Source organism: Coregonus lavaretus (assembly GCF_964263955.1).
Source record: "Coregonus lavaretus genome assembly, chromosome: 36".
NCBI classification, from domain to species: domain Eukaryota; kingdom Metazoa; phylum Chordata; class Actinopteri; order Salmoniformes; family Salmonidae; genus Coregonus; species Coregonus lavaretus.
Window position 1 is genome coordinate 26,404,077 of NC_140023.1, and position 21,000 is coordinate 26,425,076.

The following is a 21,000-nucleotide window of genomic DNA, read 5'->3' on the forward strand; positions in this document are numbered from 1 at the left end:
CCTAAAGACTCTCAGACCATGAGAAACAAGATTCTCTGGTCTGATGAAACCAAGATTGAACTCTTTGGCCTGAATGCCAAACGTCACGTCTGGAGGAAACCTGGCACCATCCCTATGGGGAAGCATGGTGGTGGCAGAATCATGCTGTGGGGATGTTTTTCAGCGGCAGGGACTGGGAGACTAGTCAGGATCGAGGCAAAGATGAACGAGGCAAAGTACAGAGAGATCCTTGATGAAAACCTGCTCCAGAGCGCTCAGGACCTCAGACTGGGGTGAAGGTTCACCTTCCAACAGGACAACGACCCTAAGCACACAGCCAAGACAACGCAGGAGTGGCATCGGGACAAGTATCTGAGTGTCCTTGAGTGGCCCAGCCAGAGCCCGGACTTAAACATGATCTTATATCTCTGGAGAGACCTGAAAATAGCTGTGCAGCGACGCTCCCCATCCAACCTGACAGAGCTTGAGAGGATCTGCAGAGAAGAATGGGAGGAACTCCCCAAATACAGGTATGCCAGGCTTGTAGTGTCATATCCAAGAAGACTCTAGGCAGTAATCACTGCCAAAGGTGCTTCAACAAAGTACTGAGTAAAGGGTCTGAATACTTATGTCAATTTAATATTTCAGTGTTTTATTTTTTTATAAATTAGCAAAACATTCTACAAAACTGTTTTTGCTTTGTCATTGTGGGATATTGTGTTTAGATTGATGAGGGAAAAAAACAATTTAATCAATTTGATAACAAGGCTGTAACCTATCAAAATGTGGAAAAAGTCAAGGGGTCTGAATACTTCCCGAAGGCACTGTATTGACATTACCCGACTACACCACGCTTAGATGGATACTGAATCATCATCCTCTATAATCTAGCAATATGTCCCCATGGGATATTGAGGAAATCAGTGAGTAATTGAAGATGACTGGATGTGGTCTATTAGCAGTGCTGAGTCTTGGTTTCGCTACAGAGTAGGTCAGAGAGGTAACGACATGCTATTAGCCAATGCTAACATGTGTGACGAAGGTGGTTTTACATGGTGAACCACTCTTGCCTAATAAGTAACGTTGCCTGAGACCTGAAGACTTGTATTACCTCCCTGAGCTAATGCCTTTTTAGCTCAATGGGTTAACACAGCCATACTGGCATGCGATTAGCCAAATTACATTGTGCTTATAAGCTAAAGTCTAGTCACTGTTACCTATGGTTTACACCACCAATAACATAAAAGCATGCATCATCATTTCATCATATTTCACTTTTATTTAAGTAAAGAAAAGTTATAGTGGGAAGTATTAAACAAAACAGAGGTAACGTTTCAAGTGACCAAATAAACACAGTTTTAAAATACACCAACGCATGAAAATGTAAAACAGAAAGCTAACGCCACAGGATATACTGTAGTAAAATAGTGGAATCCTTCACAGGACAGAGCAAAATCAGTCAGTTATTCATAAACTATCTACATCGTTGCAGAAGTACTGTCAGCTATAAAATAGCTCAGAGCATCACATAGAAACTAGCTCTACATGTACTGTATACATTGGAAATGCTTACCAGGACATAGTGTTAAGTCAGTGCGTTATGTGAGGAGTGTGACATGTTGATTTGTTAGCTGGCAAGATTTCTGCATTCAGTATACTGTAGTCTATATATTAAAAGTATAATATTTCAATACCTATGTTCATGTATAAAGTTTAACAGACATGTTGACGACCACACTCCCAAAGACAATCTAAGGAACATGTTATCTCTAATGTTAAGATCTATTAGAACTAATTCTGGTCTACACACCACTTGTTATATGTTTAATAGCAGTATTAGCTTCTCAAGCTAATGCCTAGGCTTTAGCTCACCTTGCTAACAGTCTCACATATGATACAGTTGGTTTCAAGAATGGAAGTGCCTCCGGAAAGTATTCAGACCCCTTTACTTTTTCCACATTTTGTTACATTACAGCATTATTTTAAAATTGATTAAATTGTTTTTTCCCCCTCATCAATCTACACACAATACCCCATAATGACCAAGCAAAAACAGATTTTTAGAATTTCTGCTAATTTATCAAAAATACAAAACTGAAATATAACATATGATATAAGTATTCAGACCCTTTACTGAGTACTTTGTTGAAGCACCTTTGGCAACGATTAGATCATGGAGTCTTATTGGATATGATGCTACAAGGTTGGCACACCTGTATTTGGGGAGTTTCTCCCTGCAGACCCTATCAAGCTCTGTCAGGTTGGATGGGGAGCGTTGCTGCACAGCTATTTTCAGGTCTCTCCAGAGATGTTCGATCGGGTTCAAGTCCGGGCTCTGGCTGGGCAACTCAAGGACATTCAGAGACTTGTCTCAAAGCCACTCCTGCGTTGTCTTGGCATTGTGCTTAGGGTCGTTGTCCTGTTGGAAGGTGAACCGTCGCCCCAGTCTGATGTCCTGAGCGCTCTGGAGCATGTTTTCAACAAGGATCTCTCTGTACTTTGCTCTGTTCATCATTGCCTCGATCCTGACTAGTCTCCCAGTCCCTGCCGCTGAAAAACATCCCCACAGCAAAATACTGCCACCAACATGCTTCACCGTAGGGATGGTGCCAGGTTTCTTCCAGAAGTGACGCTTGGCATTCAGGCCAAAGAGTTCAATCTTGGTTTCATCAGACCAGAGAATCTTGTTTCTCATGGTCTGAGAGTCTTTAGGTGCCTTTTGGCAAACTCCAAGCAGGCTGTCATGTACCTTTTACTGAGGAGTGGCTTCCGTCTGGCCACTCTACCATAAAGGCCTGATTGGTGGAGTGCTGCAGAGATGGTTGTCCTTCTGGAAGGTTCTCCCATCTTCACAGAGGTACTCTAGAGCTCTGTCAGAGTGACCATCACCTCCCTGACCAAGGCCCTTCTGTTTTGGTACCCTTCCCCAGATCTGTGCCGCGACACAATCCTGTCTCGGAGCTCTACGGACAATTCCTTCGACCTCATGCCTTGGTTTTTGCTCTGACATGCACTGTCAACTGTGGGACCTTATATAGACCGGTGTGTGCCTTTCCAAATCATGTCCAATCAATTGAATTTACCACAGGTGGACTCCAATCAAATTGTAGAAACATCTCAAGGATGATCAATGGAAACAGGATGCACCTGAGCTCAATTTCGGGTCTCATAGCAAAGGGTCTGAATAATTATGTAAATAAGGTATTTCAGTTATTTACTTTTAATAAATTTGCAAAAATGTCTAAAAACCTGTTTTCGCTTTGCCATTATGGGGTATTGTGTGTAGATTGCTGAGGATTTATTTTTTTAATACATTTTAGAATAAGGCTGTAACGTAACAAAATGCGGACAAATTCAAGGGTTCTGAATTATTTCCGAAGGCACTGTACATTGTTCTTCATCACACCACAGGTTTTAGAGTCCATATTGTCTAAATTTCTATGGAGATATTGTCCCCCGTCTGTCCATAATCTAACCGTCTCCTCCCCTCCAATAGGAAGGTAAAAAACGTTGTCCAGCGGTGTCCTAGTGACCGTTGCCGAGTCTCGCAGGTAGGTTTGAAGTAGGTCGTAGTCCCCATGGCGATGGCGTCAAACTGTTCCGTCAACAGCCAAGCCTCCCAAAGGATTGTCAGAGCGTTCATTATCGTCAATGTGACCACCCAGAACTGTGCAGCTACTGCCCTAACCAACGACTGGTCCTCAAGGGACACCACCACCACATACAGGTGGTAAGTTGCCGCAGCAACGAAAAGGAGGTGTGCTGCGGCCATGGAGAGGATGAAGCTGATGAAGAGGCGATGGTTTCCCCTACCAATGCAGCGGTTCAGGAACAGGCAGTGGTGGTCGTAATCCCTCACACACACATCACACAACTTACAGTGTTTAGTATGGTCCGGCTGGAACAACTAGAGAGAGGGGGAATAGCAGTGAGAAACACTGTTTCTGTTTGAGAGGTTAACTTCAGAAGGGATAGATGTGGTAAAGGAGTCAATGGAACACAGACGTTCCATTGACCAGATTGGTGCACATATAGCAAATTTGATCTAACAAAGTGGATATTCGTCAAATCCGTCATGATTTATGTATTTTAAACAGGCCCACAATGTGGTTAATGAAGTTATATTTGGATATATTTGGCTGTTTTCGTGCATTAAAATGTAGAAGTTGTCCCTTTTCAGGTTTAGAAGAAGTGACTGCTAAATGCTAATTCCAGTTCGGATAAATCGGTGGTGGTGGTCAGTCGTTTTTAACTGTAATGCAGTTGATTGGTAATGATGACATAAACATGTGTTGGGGTTGACATCCATACCAACATTTTACTCCGCTTTTTACCTCAACATAGTGTGAAATACACATATAAACAATAGGCTAAATGCAGGCTAATTTTGCTGGAGGGCAATGAGGAGACTCGGAATCTTTCTCCCATACGTTTCCATGGCAATTCCATTGTTTTGTTCGAGTTCGATTGATCTTTTTACCGCATCTATGCACTTCTATAAATCATATCATAAATACAAAAACTATGTTTTAAGCAGGGGTTGGAACCTGTTCAGGGAAAATAACTGAAATTTTTCGAGGAACAGAACCAGAACGAAAGTGATCTATACTAATCCGTAATAGAACCGTTATTTTAAAAGCATAGGAACCAGTTTATAACTTTCTTGTACGTTCTGGGCATTTTTTTTTCAGTCCCACAAAAAACTCAACAAAGTGCCTATGCAAAGCCCTCGCTGTCACTCAGAAACTTATTCCAGTGTCTGCCTGCTTGCCAGTTGAAAATCATTGCCTGTGTGTGTAGGCTATCTGCCTCTCCCGTCCCTCCGAAGCACAGTCTACAGTAGCTACTGACGTTACAAGCATGATTCAGAAATTAGGGAGAGAGATTTGGATTTACTTTTTCAATGCTAGTTACAGATACTATAGTTATCACGTTTCGTGTTGGATTTATTAACTACAAAAAGGTAAGACGTGTTTTTATTTTAATTCTGGTGCCGCTCTGCACACACAAGTGTGTTTGCTAGCTAGCAAGCTCTGGTCTAGGTAATGGAACTGATCAAGGGCCAGCTCTGGTCCAACGTTAGTTAAGCCTACTCTCTGAAGTTCAAAGACATTCAAAGTTCCTTCATAGAAGCCACTCCTCCGTAGGTATAATTCTGTGGGCCTTATTCAGATAATGCATGTCATAACAACAAGATGACCAGCGCTTCATGCCCATCGCTCTCTTCACCCTCGAAATTTAAGTTGCATCTCGCACCCTACACTACCCTTGTCTGTCCAATGCATGTAGCTACATAGCTTGCCCGCTCCATAGCAAGCTGTTCTATCCATTGGTTAAGTAATTTACTGTCTAGCTAAATGTACAAAAAAAAAATATTTTTCAGATGTTTAAAAAGGAACAGAAAGGAATGATATAAACCGCTACTATGTTTTGGTTCAAAACGGTTCAGAACTTTATTTTGCTGGTCGGAAACAGTGGAACGGAACAAAAAAAATGATGGTTCTGTTCAGAATGAAACGATTGGAAAATAATTTTGGTTCCAACCCCTGGTTTTAAGTGACAATCCCAAAAAATACAGGAAATTCTAATAAGCAACACTAAATTTAACATATGAACAAAAAATGTACAGCAAACTCAGCTTATTACATCTGCTACTGGGGTGGCAGGTAGCTTAGTGGTAGCTTAGTGGTTAAGAGCGTTGTGCCAGTAACCGAAAGGTCGCTGGTTCTAATCCCTGAGCCGATTAGGTGAAAATCTGTCGATGTGCCCTTGAGCAAGGCACTTAACCCTAATTGCTCCTGTAAGTCGCTCTGGATAAGAGCGTCTACGTAAATGTAATGCTACTGCTATTGATGTGCATTCACTGTAAAACATATATTTTTTAAGTTGAGTCAACTTTAAACAATCAAGGCAATCAGCTGTTTACTCAACTTTGGGGCAGGAAAGTTCTGGGTACATAGATTCCTTTGTTGTCTCAACACGTTTGCCAAAGTTGAGTAAACTAGATAAAGAAAACTGCTGAATGGATCGAGGCGCTGTTTGGTGAGCATTTAGCATTTAGGAAATGTAGTTCTCTGTGGATGTGCACAGTTTTGTTTGGGAATATGGAGGATTGATGAAAAAAAGAGGAGGAAAAAAATCAATTTAACATGCATTGCCCAATCAACTATAATCACCACTATAATACCATGACAAAAGGAGGGCAGGATAAACGTATTTCTCGCCACAGCTCAAATCTCAGCTGCATCACTAACTTAAACAACTCTGTCTTTTCTTAACTCATAATAAAGATTGATTGATTGATGGATGGATTGGTTCTCCTCACCTCACAGTAGATGCAGAACCTCTGAGGATTCTGTTTTTTCTCCAGCAGGTCTGCTATGGAGGAGTAGCGAGGATCTGCGTCTCCCGGTCCCAGCTCCCCAGGATCCTGGGTTAGAACCCTCCAGAACAGGGCCAAAACCACAGAGAACTGGACCAGCGACACATTACCCAGAACACCATCCCCCCACAAGCGTCACAGCAGGTTAAGGCTCAACCAACAATATACTACATGTAGGCTACATACATATAATGTATGATGGATAGTCAGTGTAAAGTATATTCATCATTGTTCAGCTACAAAATAGTCAACCACAACATCCAGGAACTACAGTCACTAGCAAGGTTTGGAATTTGATGTGGTTGAAGCCACTTTTCTTTATCAGGCCTTCCCTCTCCTGTGTATGTGACAATACAACATACTTTTTAAAAAAAGTATATACTTTATTGTAATAGAATTAGGCAGTACACAATATTAGGCAGTACAGTATCACTGTGATATAAAGGATATTTGGCGGCAGTATTCTGTAGTAGAAGCAGACTAGAGAGTGGAACAGTCCAGCTATCATAGTCCCTAGGTAGACAGGGTTGGCCAACCTGCAACACAACACAGGACAGGTAATGGAAAAAATAACAATACAATGGATGAATATACTGTATAATGCAGACACACACACACACACACAAACACACATAGTTAGCACGCACACACACACGCACAGACACACAGTCTGTACCTCTGGTAGGTGGTCATGCGGTGGAACTGGGAGAAGATACTCCTGGCCAGCCAAGGGAAGAGCACGGCGCACGTTATCCCTCCGTAGCCCCCCAACATCGTTGCGATAATCAGAATCACTCCTCCGATCAGACACGGGTAGAATAACGTCCAGTAGTACAGGACTGGACGTACATACACACACACAAAAACACACACAGAGATCCACGCATGCACGGATACACGCACACACAGAAACAATTATACACAGAAACATGATTCGATGTCACACAATGTTCATTACAGTTAAACTTATCACAGCCTCATTAGAGACTAAAGGCATAGCACCTACGGTGGGACTCGTCGGGTTTGCTGAAGGGTGGCTCCTTCATGTAGCGGGTCAGTAGTTTGCTCAGCTGCAGATGTCTGTGGAAATACAACCCCAACACAGAAAATGATGGTGGTATGGCAATGGGACAGAAGAGGGTGACAGTGTGATATATTCCTGGGTTGTATTTATTAGGTCACACAATGGAAAACGTTTTAAAACGTTTCGCACCTGAAAAGAAAAAAGAAAGTTTCAGATTAGTCCCTCCCTGTTTTTGTCTGTTTTCCTCCGTTTTGTGCCTAATGAATACCCAGGTAAAGGTTAGAGCTATTGGGACCCACCTGAATGTCCTTCCCTGCCTGCAGAGGTCCAGAGGTGTGTGTCCGCTGTAGGTCTTCAAGTGTAGTATCCTGAAGCCTGATCTCTGTAGCAGCGTCCAACACATCTCTACACAGCCTCTCTCTGATGCCACATGGACCGCCGTCAACCCATCCTCGTCCACAGTCTCCACCATACACCTCTGACACACACACAAAACATATTTTAAATAGTGCGGCAGCAATCCTACAAAGTTGAAGGATACTGCAGCCGAGCGCTCCAGCAAGGACCGCATGTTACAGAGATTGTGCAGTTGTTCACCTCCCTTCAACGATTTGAAAGGACATGACTGGAAATTTGGTGGAACTCCCACTTGGCTATTTTTACATTTACATTTTAGTCATTTAGCAGACGCTCTTATCCAGAGCGACTCACAGTTAGTGAGTGCATACATTTTCATACTGGCCCCCGTGGGAATCGAACCCACAACCCTGGCATTGCAAGCGCCACGCTCTACCAACTGAGCTACACGGGGCTATGCCTCCACTAATTCAATGCTTTTACATTTGTGGGAAGTTCAGGAGAAAGGAGATATTATTGTGACGCACCTCAGGACTTTACATGCCCCGTTTGTAACAGATAATGTGACTTGAGGAACTGTAGTCTGTAAGGTAAACTCCATATCGAAACTCCCCAATAGAAGTGGAACATGGAAGTCATCATCAGACTTACGTTCTAAGCAAGTAAGTGTGTACATCTCACCTTGTTTCGGAGCAGGTAGCGGACGACCTCAGTGTTGCCTGCATCAGCAGCCAGGTGTAGAGGTGTAACATGGTACATGTCTCCATCACACCACCTGAACATTCCCGTCTCCCACAGGTACTGCATCGCTACACTTGGAGACACGACGCAGGGTAAGAGTGAGTAGTTGTGTGTAGGTTTATGTGTGTGTGAGTGTGTGTGTGTGTGTGTACATGCATATGGACACACCTACTCATTTCAGGGATTTTCTTAATTTTTACATTGTAGAATAATAGTGAAGACATCAAAACTATGAAATAACACATATGGAATCATGTAGTAACCAAAAAAGTGTTAAACATATCAAAATATATTTAATATGAGATTCTTCAAAGTAGCCACCCTGGAATGCTTTTCCAAAAGTCTTGAAGGAGTTCCCACATATGCTGAGCACTTGTTGGCTGCTTTTCCTTCACTCTGCGGTCCAACTCATCCCAAACCATTTCAATTGGGTTGAGGTCGGAGGATTGTGGAGGCCAGGTCATCTGATGCAGCACTCCATCAGCCTTATTGGTCAATTAGCCCTTACACAGCCTGGAGGTGTGTTGGGTCATTTTCCTGTTGAAAAACAAATGATAGTCCCACTAAGAGCAAACCAGATGGGATTGCGTATCGCTGCAGAATGCTGTGGTAGCCATGCTTGTTAAGTGTGCCTTGAATTCTAAATAAATCAAAGACAGTGTCACCAGCAAAGCACCATCACACCTCCTCCTCCATGCTTCACGGTGGGAACCACACATGCAGAGATCATCCGTTCACCTCCTCTGTGTTTCACAAAGACACGGCGGTTGGAACCAAAAATCTCAAATTTGGACTCATCAGACCAAAGGACAGATTTCCACCGGTCTAATGTCCATTGCTTGTGTTTCTTGGCCCAAGCAAGTCTCTTCTTCTTATTGGTGTCCTTTAGTAGTGGTTTCTTTGCAGCAATTCGACCATGAAGGCCTGATTCACGCAGTCTCCTCTGAACAGTTGATGTAGAGATGTGTCTGTTACTTAAACTCTGTGAAGCATTTATTTGGGCTGCAATCTGAGGCCGGTAACTCTAAAGAACTTATCCTCCGCAGCAGAGGTAACTCTGGGTCTTCCTTTCCTGTGGCGGTCCTCATGAGAGCCAGTTTCATCATAGCGCTTTATGGTTTTTGCGACTGCACTTTAAGAAACGTTCAAGGTTCTTCAAATTTTCCGGATAGAATGACCTTCATGCCTTAAAGTAATGATGGACTGTCGTTTGTCTTTGCTTATTTGAGGTGTTCTTACCATAATAATATAATATACCATTTAGCAGACGCTTTTATCCAAAGCGACTAACAGTCATGTATGCATACATTTTAACATATGGGTGGTCCCGGGGATCAAACCCACTACCCTGGCGTTACAAGCGCCATGCTCTACCAATTGAGCTACAGAGGACTATCTTCTGTATAGGGCTATATTTTGTATACCACCCCTACCTTGTCACAACACAACTGATTGGCTCAAACGCATTAAGAAGGAAAGAAATTCCACAAATTAACTTTTAACAAGACACACCTGTTAATTGAAATGCATTCCAGATGACTACCTTATGAAGCTGGTTGAGAGAATGCCAAGTGTGCAAAGCTGTCATCAAGGCAAAGGGTGGCTACTTTGAAGAATCTCAAATATAAAATATATCTTGATTTGTTTAAAACTTTTTTGGTTACTACATGATTCCATGTGTTATTTCATAGTTTTGATGTCTTCACTATTATTCTACAATGTAGAAAATAGTAAAAAATAAAGAAAAACCCTGGAATGTGTAGTTGTGTCCAAACTTTTGACTGGTACTGTATATATATATATATATATATATATATATATATATATATATATATATATATATATATATATATATATATATATATATATATATATATATATATGTGTGTAATATTATGTAGCTATGTGTGTGTGTGTGTGTGTCCTTACATGTTGCCTCCAGACACTCCATGGTGTAGGGCGGTTTTGCCCTGATGGTCTACCATGCGTAGATCAGCTCCATGCTGCATCATCTGGTGCATCACATATACATTACCATGCCTGGAGAGACACAGACATTACCGCATTAATAGTATAATTCCATTTCTCCCCCTTCTTTGCTAGTGCTTGGAGCTTTTCGCTACACCCGCAATAACATCTGCTAAATACGTGTATGCTACCAATACAATTTGATTTTATTTACACTTGTTCACTCCCCCTCAAGGATTTCAAAGCATTGGATTGATGTAAGTACAGGCTGGAGAGAGGTTCCACCATATTTCTTACACCAGTACATTCCTTTTCCATCCATGAGGGGGAGTGTACGAGTGCACACTTCAGGGAGAAGAGGGAGAGACAGGGGCATTTATAGATGCTCCAGGGGCCCAACGCTCTTCCCCTAGTCCCTTTCCACAGATCTAATCGGACTGGATAGGGGGACCAATTCAGTCCATTAAAATCTGCAGATACTGACGTGGTAGGAGACAGGTAGTGTTACTGACCTGCATGCTAAATGGAAGGCCGTCATTCCTGCATCACAGGTCAGGTTGGGGTCAGCTCCATTGCTTAGCAACAGGTTAACTATTGAACGGTTACCATTGAGGGCCGCAAAGTGGAGAGGGGTGAAATCACTCCAACCTACACACAGACACAGATACAGACCGACACACAAAGATGATTAGGGTGCTATAACTGTAAATGATCACATTCATTGTATTACTTTGAGATATTGTCACTTTCAACCTAACCACCCAAAGAGCAGTAGGCCTACTATTGTCTCTTTACCACTGATTTTAGCTGCTGTGACTTCATGTCATTCTGTCACAGGAGATGTGAGTGTCTGAAAGGATAGACTGATTAACTACTCATCTCAGATAACTGATAAAACAGACAGGGTTAGGGGTCTCTCTCTAAAACAGACAGGGTTTGGGGTCCCTCTCTCAACATGACAAAATCCCAACAGGGGACATCAGCAGTCAGCTTTCAGCAGTCATTTAAGAACAGTGAGTGGTGATGCATTCTGGAACTGTGATGGGACTCTGAAACTTACATTTTGTATGATTTTAAACTAGGCCGAATATGGCTAGTAGTGATAAGATAGTAAGATTGGTTATAACACATTATATAAATCAATATCTGCTGCCTGTAACAAAGCAATTTGCTCATGCATATTTGATGCTGCAAAGCGATAGCTGGGTGAAAAAGGCTTGTGGAAAAGCTCTGACGACAGACATTTTAGTCTGACCGTCTCTGACATGCTTATTATTCAGAATTTACTTACAGAAGGTCAGAATAACGGTATGATAATTTAGGCACACTACCCAGAAGTGCCCTTAGAATAGGCTACAGTTTGGTTAGCCCAAAGTCGGTTTCCTCCTCAACTCAAGAAGGCGAGAGAAAAGGGGAAAATATGCGTACTTTCTTTAGGAAACACCAGTGGCTAATGCTAGTCCCGGATGTTGCGTACCGCGTTAAGCCAATCAGGCTGCAGCAGTTTGTTTTTTCACCCCTGGTCTGATAGTTTCGAAATAAAACGTATGCTTACTGAACAAGCAGAATTTCTTTTATATTGAAAACATACAACCTATTTGCAGTGAAGCCACTCAACATCTACATCACATTAGTAATCTAACAGACTGCCATCCAGAGCGACCCATAGAAGCAACCATGGTCAACGCCCTGCTCAAGGGCACGTCGACAGATCACCCATAAGGTCAAAAACGGGGACCCGAACCAGCAACCCATCAGCCACCGACCCAAGCTTCCAACCGCCAGGCCACCAGCCCTCCAAGATCCCCCCCACAGTTCCCCCAGGAGCTGGCCACCCTCTTCGGATTTATACGCACCATATATCTTTAAGTAGAATAGATGTATTTTTTCACCCCAGATGCAATATGCAATTACTGTAATGATTGCTTTGTAAACGAGTTCATGCCAACAAATTCAATGCATGTCATTAAAAACTGTTTGTTCAGTAAGCACAACTTTTATTTTGAAATTGTCAGACCAGGGGTGTATTCATTATGGCATATTATTATTATTATTATTATTATTATTATTATTATGCCGAATCTGTTGCAAAACATTTCTGAAATGGAAGAAAATGTGGATGGACCTTCCTGAATTTGTCCAATAGAAACTCAAATTAAATTAAAATCTAGTTTTATTTGTCACAAGCTCCGAATATACCTGGTGTAGACTTTACAGTGAAATGCTTGCTTATGAGCCCTTCCCAACGATGCAGAGTAACTAAAATAGTAACACAAGGAATACAAAAAAATACACAAGAATGGAGCTACACTACGTGACCAAAAGTATGTGGACACCTGCTCGTCGAACATCTCATTCCATAATCATGTGCATTAATATGGAATTGGTCCCCCCTTTGCTGCTATAACAGCCTCCACTCTTCTGGAAGGCTTTCCACTAGATGTTGGTATATTGCTGCAGGGATTTGCTTCCATTCAGCCACAAGAGCATTAGTGAGGTTGGGCTCTGATGTTGGGCGATTAGGCCTGGCTCACAGTCGGTGTTCCAATTCATCCCAAAGGTGTTCGATGGGGTTGAGGTCAGGGCTCTGTGCAGGCCAGTCAAGTTCTTCCACAACGATCTCAACAAACCATTTCTGCATGGGGGCATTGTCATGCTGAAACAGGAAAGGGCCTTCCACTCCCGAGTGGCGCAGTGGTCTAAGGCACTGCATTGCAGTGCTAGCTGTGCCACTAGAGATCCTGGTTCGAATCCAGGCTTTGTCGTAGCCGGCCGCGACCGGGAGAACCATGGGGCGGTGCACAATTGGCCCAGTGTCGTCCAGGGTAGGGGAGGGAATTGCCGGCAGGGATGTTTGTAGAGCATGGTGTTTGCAACGCCAGGGTTGTGGGTTCGATTCCCATGGGGGGCCAGTATAAAAATAAATAATGTATGCAGTCACTAACTGTAAGTCGCTCTGGATAAGAGCATCTGCTAAATTATGTAAATGTAAACATGAGTTTTGAATGACTACCTCATCTCTGTACCCCACACATACAATTATCTGTAAGGTCCCTCTGTCGAGCAGTGAATTTCAACCACAAAGACCAAGGAGGTTTTCCAATGCCTCGGAAAGAAAGGCACCTATTGGTAGATGGGTAAAAAAAAAAGCTGACACTGAAAATCCCTTTGAGCATGGTGAAGTTATTAATTACATTTTGGATGGTGTATCAATACACCCAGTCTCTACAAAGATAAAGGCATCCTTCCTAAGTCAGTTGCCAGAGAGGAAGGAAACCACTCAATGATTTGAGGCCAATGAGGCCAATGGTGACTTTAAAACAGTTACAGTTTAATGGCTGTAATAGGTGAAAACTGAGGATGGATCAACAACATTGTCGTTACTCCACAATACTAGCCTAAATGACAGAGTGAAAAGAAGGAGGCCTGTACAGAATTTTCAAAAATATATTCCAAAACATGCATCCTGTTTGCAATAATGTACTAAAGTAAAACTGCAAAAAATGTGGCAAAGAAATGAACTTGAATACAAAGCGTTATGTTTGGGGCAAATCCAACCACAACACATCACTGAGTGCCACTCTTCATATTTTCAAGCATGGTGGTGGCTGCATCATGTTATGGGTTTGCTTGTCGTCAGCAAGGTCTAGCAAGTTTTTTGGGATTAAACTAAACGGAATAGAGCTAAACACAGGCAATATCCTAGAGGAAAACCTGGTTCAGTCTACTTTCCAACAGACACTATGAGAGAAATTCACCTTTCAGCTGGACAATAATCTAAAATGCAAGGCCAAATACACACTGGAGTTGCTTACCAAGACAACATTGAATGTTCCTGAGTGGCCTAGTTACAGTTTGAATTAAATTGGCTTGCAAACCTAAGGCAAGACTTGAAAATGGCTGTCTAGCAATGATCAACAACCAACTTGACAGAGCTTGAAGAATTTTTAAAAGAATAATGTGCAAATATTGTACAATCCAGCTGTGCAAAGCTCTTAGAGACTTACCCAGAAATACTCACAGCTGTAATCGCTGCAAAAGGTGATTGTAACATGTATTGACTCAGGTCTAGTCCCGTGTAGCTCAGTTGGTAGAGCATGGCGTTTGCAACGCCAGGGTTGTGGGTTCGTTTCCCACGGGGGATCAGTATGAATTTTTTTTTTAATGTATGCATTCACTAACTGTAAGTCGCTCTGGATAAGAGCGTCTGCTAAATTACTAAAACGTAAATGTCTTGAGTACTTATGTAATCAAAATATAGTCTTTTTTTTATGTTTTAATTTTTCTTCCACATTACATTATTTAGTGCTTCAACAAAGTACTGAGTAAAGGGTCTGAATATTATGTAAATTTGAAATTTGCGTTTTTTATTTTTAATAAATTTGCAAACATTTCTAAAAACCTGTTTTTGCTTTGTCATTATGGGGTATTGTGTGTAGATTGGGGGGGGGGGGGGGGGGGGTCAAAAATTTAATGCATTTTAGAATAAGGAACAAGTCGAGAGGTCCGAATACTTTCCGAATGCACTGTATAGTCTAATGTGTGTGCATAGGGTCAGTACAAGATAGTCAGTGCAGATAGTTTGGGTACCATTAATTGACTATTTAGCAGTCTCGCTATTTAGCAGCCTTATTTTTTTAGTTCACCTTTATTTAACTAGGCAAGTCAATTAAGAACAAATTCTTATTTACAATGACAATGACGGCCTACCAAGAGGCAAAAGGCCTCCTTTGGGGATGGGGGCTGGGATAAACAATTTAAATGTAGGACAAAACACATCACGACACCACAAATCTACATAAAGAGAGACCTAAGACAACAGCACAGCATGGCTTGGGGGTAGAAGCTGTCTCAGAGCCTGTTGGTCCGAGAGCTGATGCTCCGGTACCGTTTGCCGGACGGTAGCAGAGTGAACGGTCTATGGCTTGGGTGGCTGGAGCCTTTACAATTTATCAGCCCTTCCTCTGTTTTAGTTGCAAAACGGAACTGTTTGGCCTATCGATTACACCCCAGGGGTGGAAAAAAACAGACTGCTGCAACCTGATTGGCTGAACAATGTACGCGACAAGCATTAGCCACTCTAGCATGGTGTTTCATAAATAAGGTATGCGTATTTTCTCTGTTTTTGTCTCGCCATTAAATCGAGTTAAGGAGGAAACCGACGCCTTTGCAGCCTTAATGTACAATGTTTTATGTACGAACCGGTTCACGGGGATACATAGGATTGTATAGCTGGCTGCGCACATTCTCTTTGGACGGTAAGATTAAACGTGCCAGGTTAGGAGAATTAGGTTAAGGTTAGGAAAAGGGTTAGGGTTTGTTAAAATTGTCTCCGACGCGACTCGAAAATATCTAGCTACCAGGCCTGCCTGAGAACAGTCTTGGTATCCAAAAATGCTCTTCTGCAATATGATAGGCTTTTGGAAAAATTTAATAGAAAATAACATTAATTCCCCAAACGTGTGAACAGTAAATTGTTGGCTAATGCATACTTCAAAAATACATAGGCAGGCCTATAAACGTACCTTTCTTTTTGAGGATAGATCGATCATGTTGAATGATATGTGCACACTGATCAATGTTTCCTCGTTGGATACAGTCAAAAATGTCCCCGTCGACCCTAGGCATTGGAAGCATGATGCGAATACTGTGCCGCCTGACTATCACTCTGTCAATGTAAAAAACATATCCATACAGAGACGATACATTGTAACAACAATCATACGTTCATTTAGCAAAGATCCTTGGCTACTAAGTAGCTGGATTTTGTTATTGTCTTAAAACTGACTGCAGTCACGTATGCTACGTTCACTTTAGGTTAGACTGCAGTAGGCAGGACAGACCCCGCCTAGCGCTTCTGATTGGATAGAATTTTCCTCATCACGACTTGTGTTCCAAGAAATAAAACCATGCCTGCAACCTGGTCGCAAAGCATTTAGTATTATTCTGAACGTATATTGGAGACTCTCTTTTAGATTGATATGTTACGATTCGTATGGTATTAATTTGTGAATGTCCATCATCCATTTCTTATTATGTTACGAATTACAATTTGTATGCTATTATGAATTTGCTAAAAGTACAATATGTTAAAATTTGGATAAACATATGATATTTTACGAATTCCAGTTTGTTGTGGCTAACGTTAGCTAGGTATCTAGGTGGCTAACGCTAACGTTAGCTAGCTGGCTAACGTTAGCTAGGCGAGGTGTTAGGGTTAAGGTTAGGAGTTATGTTAAAGGGTTAAGGTTAGGGGAAGGGTTAGCTAAAAGGGAAAAGGTTAGGGGAAGGGTTAGCTAACATGCTAAGTAGTGATTAGTTTAAAAGTTGCTAATGAGCTAAAATGCTAAAGTTGTCCATGATGAGATTCGAATATACAACCTTTGATTTGCTAGATGTAACCTTCTGTCTTATTTAACCATATCAAACAAAACATATCAATCATACTGATTTTATAGTCCCAGATTTACTTTAATTATGTTACGCCTAGTCTATGAGACCAGGCTGCGTATATGGATTTGTCGCTTTATATCAGTGAAACTGAAAATCTCAACAATACATCTCTTCCATTGAAAGCCGTATTTAAAATTAATGTTGCTGGCTATGGCTGCTAAGGTTGCCTGTCGGATAAGCGCCTATGTTTAGCTAACACTATGTTTAGCCAACTGTACAAAGAATAATGTGCAAATAAAAGTAAACATAATCAGCCAACAGTACATTGGCAAATGCGCCTTTCTGCTGCTTGACAGGCAGAGCCCACAAAGTATGGAAAATTAACCTAAACCACTCATACTTGTCAGGTATAGTTCACTTTTATATCACTCAAATATCAAATTAATGTTGGCCAATACTGAGAAATATCATGAGGGTAGCATGATTAATTAATGTTTAGGGTACTAGGGGGTAACAACCTTACTACCAGACCGTCTGAGATAAAATACATAAAAAAGATAACATAACTTAATCAACTTTGTAACCACTCCCTCTTCAAATTAGGGCTAATTGGAAAAGCTGTTCAAAAGAGGACATTGTATTATTTCTTTGTACTCCCTGATGAAGGCCATGCAGCCGAAACGCGTCGGATAAAAAAAAAAAAATGTTTCTATTGAACATGCCATACTAATAAAGGCATTTTAATTAATTCTATGAAGAGTGCCTTGGTCCTCCTTTCTTTTTGATGACCAATTCACCCCCTTGACCAAAGAGCGCCTTCTGTCTACCAACATTTACTATTGTGTAACTTAGTAGCGCTTCCCGTGCTCCTCTTTCTATAACTTAATTGCAGTTGCAAATGTTACGACTCGTGAAGCTTTACAGTTAATGTTACTTTATAGCCTATAAGCTATTTTACACAGCATTTATTTCATATACAGTGGGGGAAAAAAGTATTTAGTCAGCCACCAATTGTGCAAGTTCTCCCACTTAAAAAGATGAGAGGCCTGTAATTTTCATCATAGGTACACATCAACTATGACAGATAAATTGAGGAAAAAAAATTCAGAAAATCACATTGTAGGATTTTTAATGAATTTATTTGCAAATTATGGTGGAAAATAAGTATTTGGTCACCTACAAACAAGCAAGAATTCTGGCTCTCACAGACCTGTAACTTCTTCTTTAAGAGGCTCCTCTGTCCTCCACTCGTTACCTGTATTAATGGCACCTGTTTGAACTTGTTATCAGTATAAAAGACACCTGTCCACAACCTCAAACAGTCACACTCCAAACTCCACTATGGCCAAGACCAAAGAGCTGTCAAAGGACACCAGAAACATAATTGTAGACCTGCACCAGGCTGGGAAGACTGCATCTGCAATAGGTAAGCCGCTTGGTTTGAAGAAATCAACTGTGGGAGCAATTATTAGGAAATGGAAGACATACAAGACCACTGATAATCTCCCTCGATCTGGGGCTCCACGCAAGATCTCACCCCGTGGGGTCAAAATGATCACAAGAACGGTGAGCAAAAATCCCAGAACCACACAGGGGGACCTAGTGAATGACCTGCAGAGAGCTGGGACCAAAGTAACAAAGCCTACCATCAGTAACACACTACGCCGCCAGGGACTCAAATCCTGCAGTGCCAGACGTGTCCCCCTGCTTAAGCCAGTACATGTCCAGGCCCGTCTGAAGTTTGCTAGAGTGCATTTGGATGATCCAGAAGAGGATTGGGAGAATGTCATATGGTCAGATGAAACCAAAATATAACTTTTTGGTAAACTCAACTCGTCGTGTTTGGAGGACAAAGAATGCTGAGTTGCATCCAAAGAACACCATACCTACTGTGAAGCATGGGGGTGGAAACATCATGCTTTGGGGCTGTTTTTCTGCAAAGGGACCAGGACGACTGATCCGTGTAAAGGAAAGAATGAATGGGGCCATGTATCGTGAGATTTTGTCACACAACACAATGCCACATATGTCTGAAGTTTTGAGGGAGCATGCACTTGGCCTGCTGTCTGCAGGAATGCCCACCAGAGCTGTTGCCAGAGATTTTATTGTAATTTTTCTACTATAAGCCACCTCCAACGTCGTTTTAGAGACTTTGGCAGTACGTCCAACCGGCCTCACAGCCCTTTTGTGGGTGAAAACTCATTCTGATTGGCTGAGCTTGGCTCCCCAGTGGCTGCGCCCCTGCCCAGTCATGTGAAATCCATAGATTAGGGCCTAATGAATATATTTAAATCGACTGATTCTTTATATGAACTGTAACTTAGCAAAATCTTTGAAATTGTTTCATGTTGCGTTTATATTTTTGTTCAGTATAGTTGTCAATGGTTTTAGCGGAGCTGGGGGTCTACTTGCTCCTAGGTTCAAAACCAGTTGACCAATTGTGTCAATATTCCAACCCATATGGACAACGCTTTAGAGCTGCCTGAAAAAGAACACAAGAATAGGGTTTCATTGAAATGGTAAACGGTGAAGAAATACAGTAGGTTGGTACTGTTTAATAACCACTTGCTGAATTGACTGTTAAAAAAGTCAGAGGATGTGAAAGACATAGTTCATGGGAATTTTACTGAACAGTTTGAACGAAAGATACAATGTATAGGCCTAAGCCTAATTATTTTATGATATTCCTGGGTTGTAATAGTCTCCCGAGTGGCGCAGTGGTCTAAGGCTGTGCCACTAGAGATCATGGTTCGAATCCAGGCTCTGTCGTAGCCGGCCGCGACCGGGAGACCCATGGGGCGGAGCACAATTGGCCCAGCGTCGTCCAGGGTAGGGGAGGGAATGGCCGGCAGGGATGTAGCTCAGTTGGTAGAGCATGGCGTTTGCAACGCCAGGGTTGTGGGTTCGATTCCCACGGGGGGCCAGTATGAAAAATATCAAAAATAATGTATGCACTCACTAACTGTAAGTCGCTCTGGATAAGAGCGTCTGCTAAATGACTAAAATGTAATTGTCATCAGTACCTGCTGCTCATTTGTAGTTTACACACCACAAGATGGTGCTCTCTACTAGGACAAGTGGCAGTGATTCTCACACACCACTACTATAGTGAGAGCCAAGTACTCCTTCACCCATTGAAAAAACTACAGTATTACACAAAGTGATTGCCTTTGATGTACAGTTATTTATTATCTCTCGCATAGTCCCTGGAGTGTATATTTAGTGAGAGTAAACTACCAGTACTTATAAAGTAATGAGCATTTTAATATGGACATATTTCCTTACCTTGAGGTGTATAGGGAAGTGCTATATCACAGAAAATATTTTTGTTGATGTTTGGCAACACGTTTGCCCAGCTATCATCATCATCAAGATGAGTAACATGACAGGTCTATAACAAGCCAAACAGGTCTCAATGTGGAGTGTAGGAACAGAAGGAAAAATGAGCAGCAGGAGGATCCCATGGGACGAAGGAGGACAATGACAGAAATGGATGTTCTGTTCGAAACTAATGGTGCGTCAGGTGAAGATGAGAGTACAGAGAGTGAGAGCAAGTGGGCTACAGTCGTGAAAAAGAAAGGAAACAAAATAAGTAAAGTTGTAATGGAGAAGATTCGTTTATAGTCGGAGTGAGGGTTTTGAATCAATGTTTCCTGGAGGATCCGTTCAAAGTCACGAGGAGTTTCATGGAGGCGTTGGTTAAGGTGGCGTCAGTGAGAGTCACAAGAGCTGGTCTTATTCAGATTTTTTTGTGTGTCCGCGGAATAGAAGAAGCGTGCTTTTGCGCCTCAAAAATATTTTTGAATGGAATGTTTTGTGTAAGGATTTCCGAGGCAGGGCGCCTGTCAAGGGGGTTATTTATGGGGTTGCGCAGGAATTGGATCGGGACATCCGATACAATATGCCACATCCACCTTATCAATATATGTTTTTTTCCGTAAGAGATAAAACAATAACAATTATTTATAAACAACCTGGTTACAACACATTTGCATAGTGAACACTGCATTTCAATAACACATTTACATTTCCTCAATCAACCTCTGAGGTGCCTTTAATTCTCTACCTGACCGTCTTGTTTCAACAGGCTGCACTGGTGTTGTCTGACACAGGAGTGTCTGGGCTGGACATTGTCTGACTTGTACTGTCACTCTCT

General features: G+C 41.9%; 1 protein-coding gene across 1 annotated transcript; it reads right to left on the bottom strand.

Moving 5' to 3' along the window:
* Positions 1-1,298: 1,298 nt before the first annotated feature.
* LOC311110966 (uncharacterized protein) lies at positions 1,299-16,262 on the bottom strand. The gene is made up of 10 exons (XM_084153616.1): positions 15,977-16,262; positions 10,964-11,099; positions 10,413-10,523; positions 8,424-8,556; positions 7,685-7,863; positions 7,368-7,441; positions 7,038-7,200; positions 6,812-6,897; positions 6,305-6,495; positions 1,299-3,886 (listed from the first exon to the last, which is right to left on the bottom strand). Exons 1-10 carry the CDS (start codon positions 16,086-16,088, stop codon positions 3,410-3,412), a joined length of 1,662 nt encoding a protein of 553 aa, XP_084009742.1. The 5' UTR covers positions 16,089-16,262; the 3' UTR covers positions 1,299-3,409.
* Between the last annotated feature and the right edge of the window lie 4,738 nt (positions 16,263-21,000).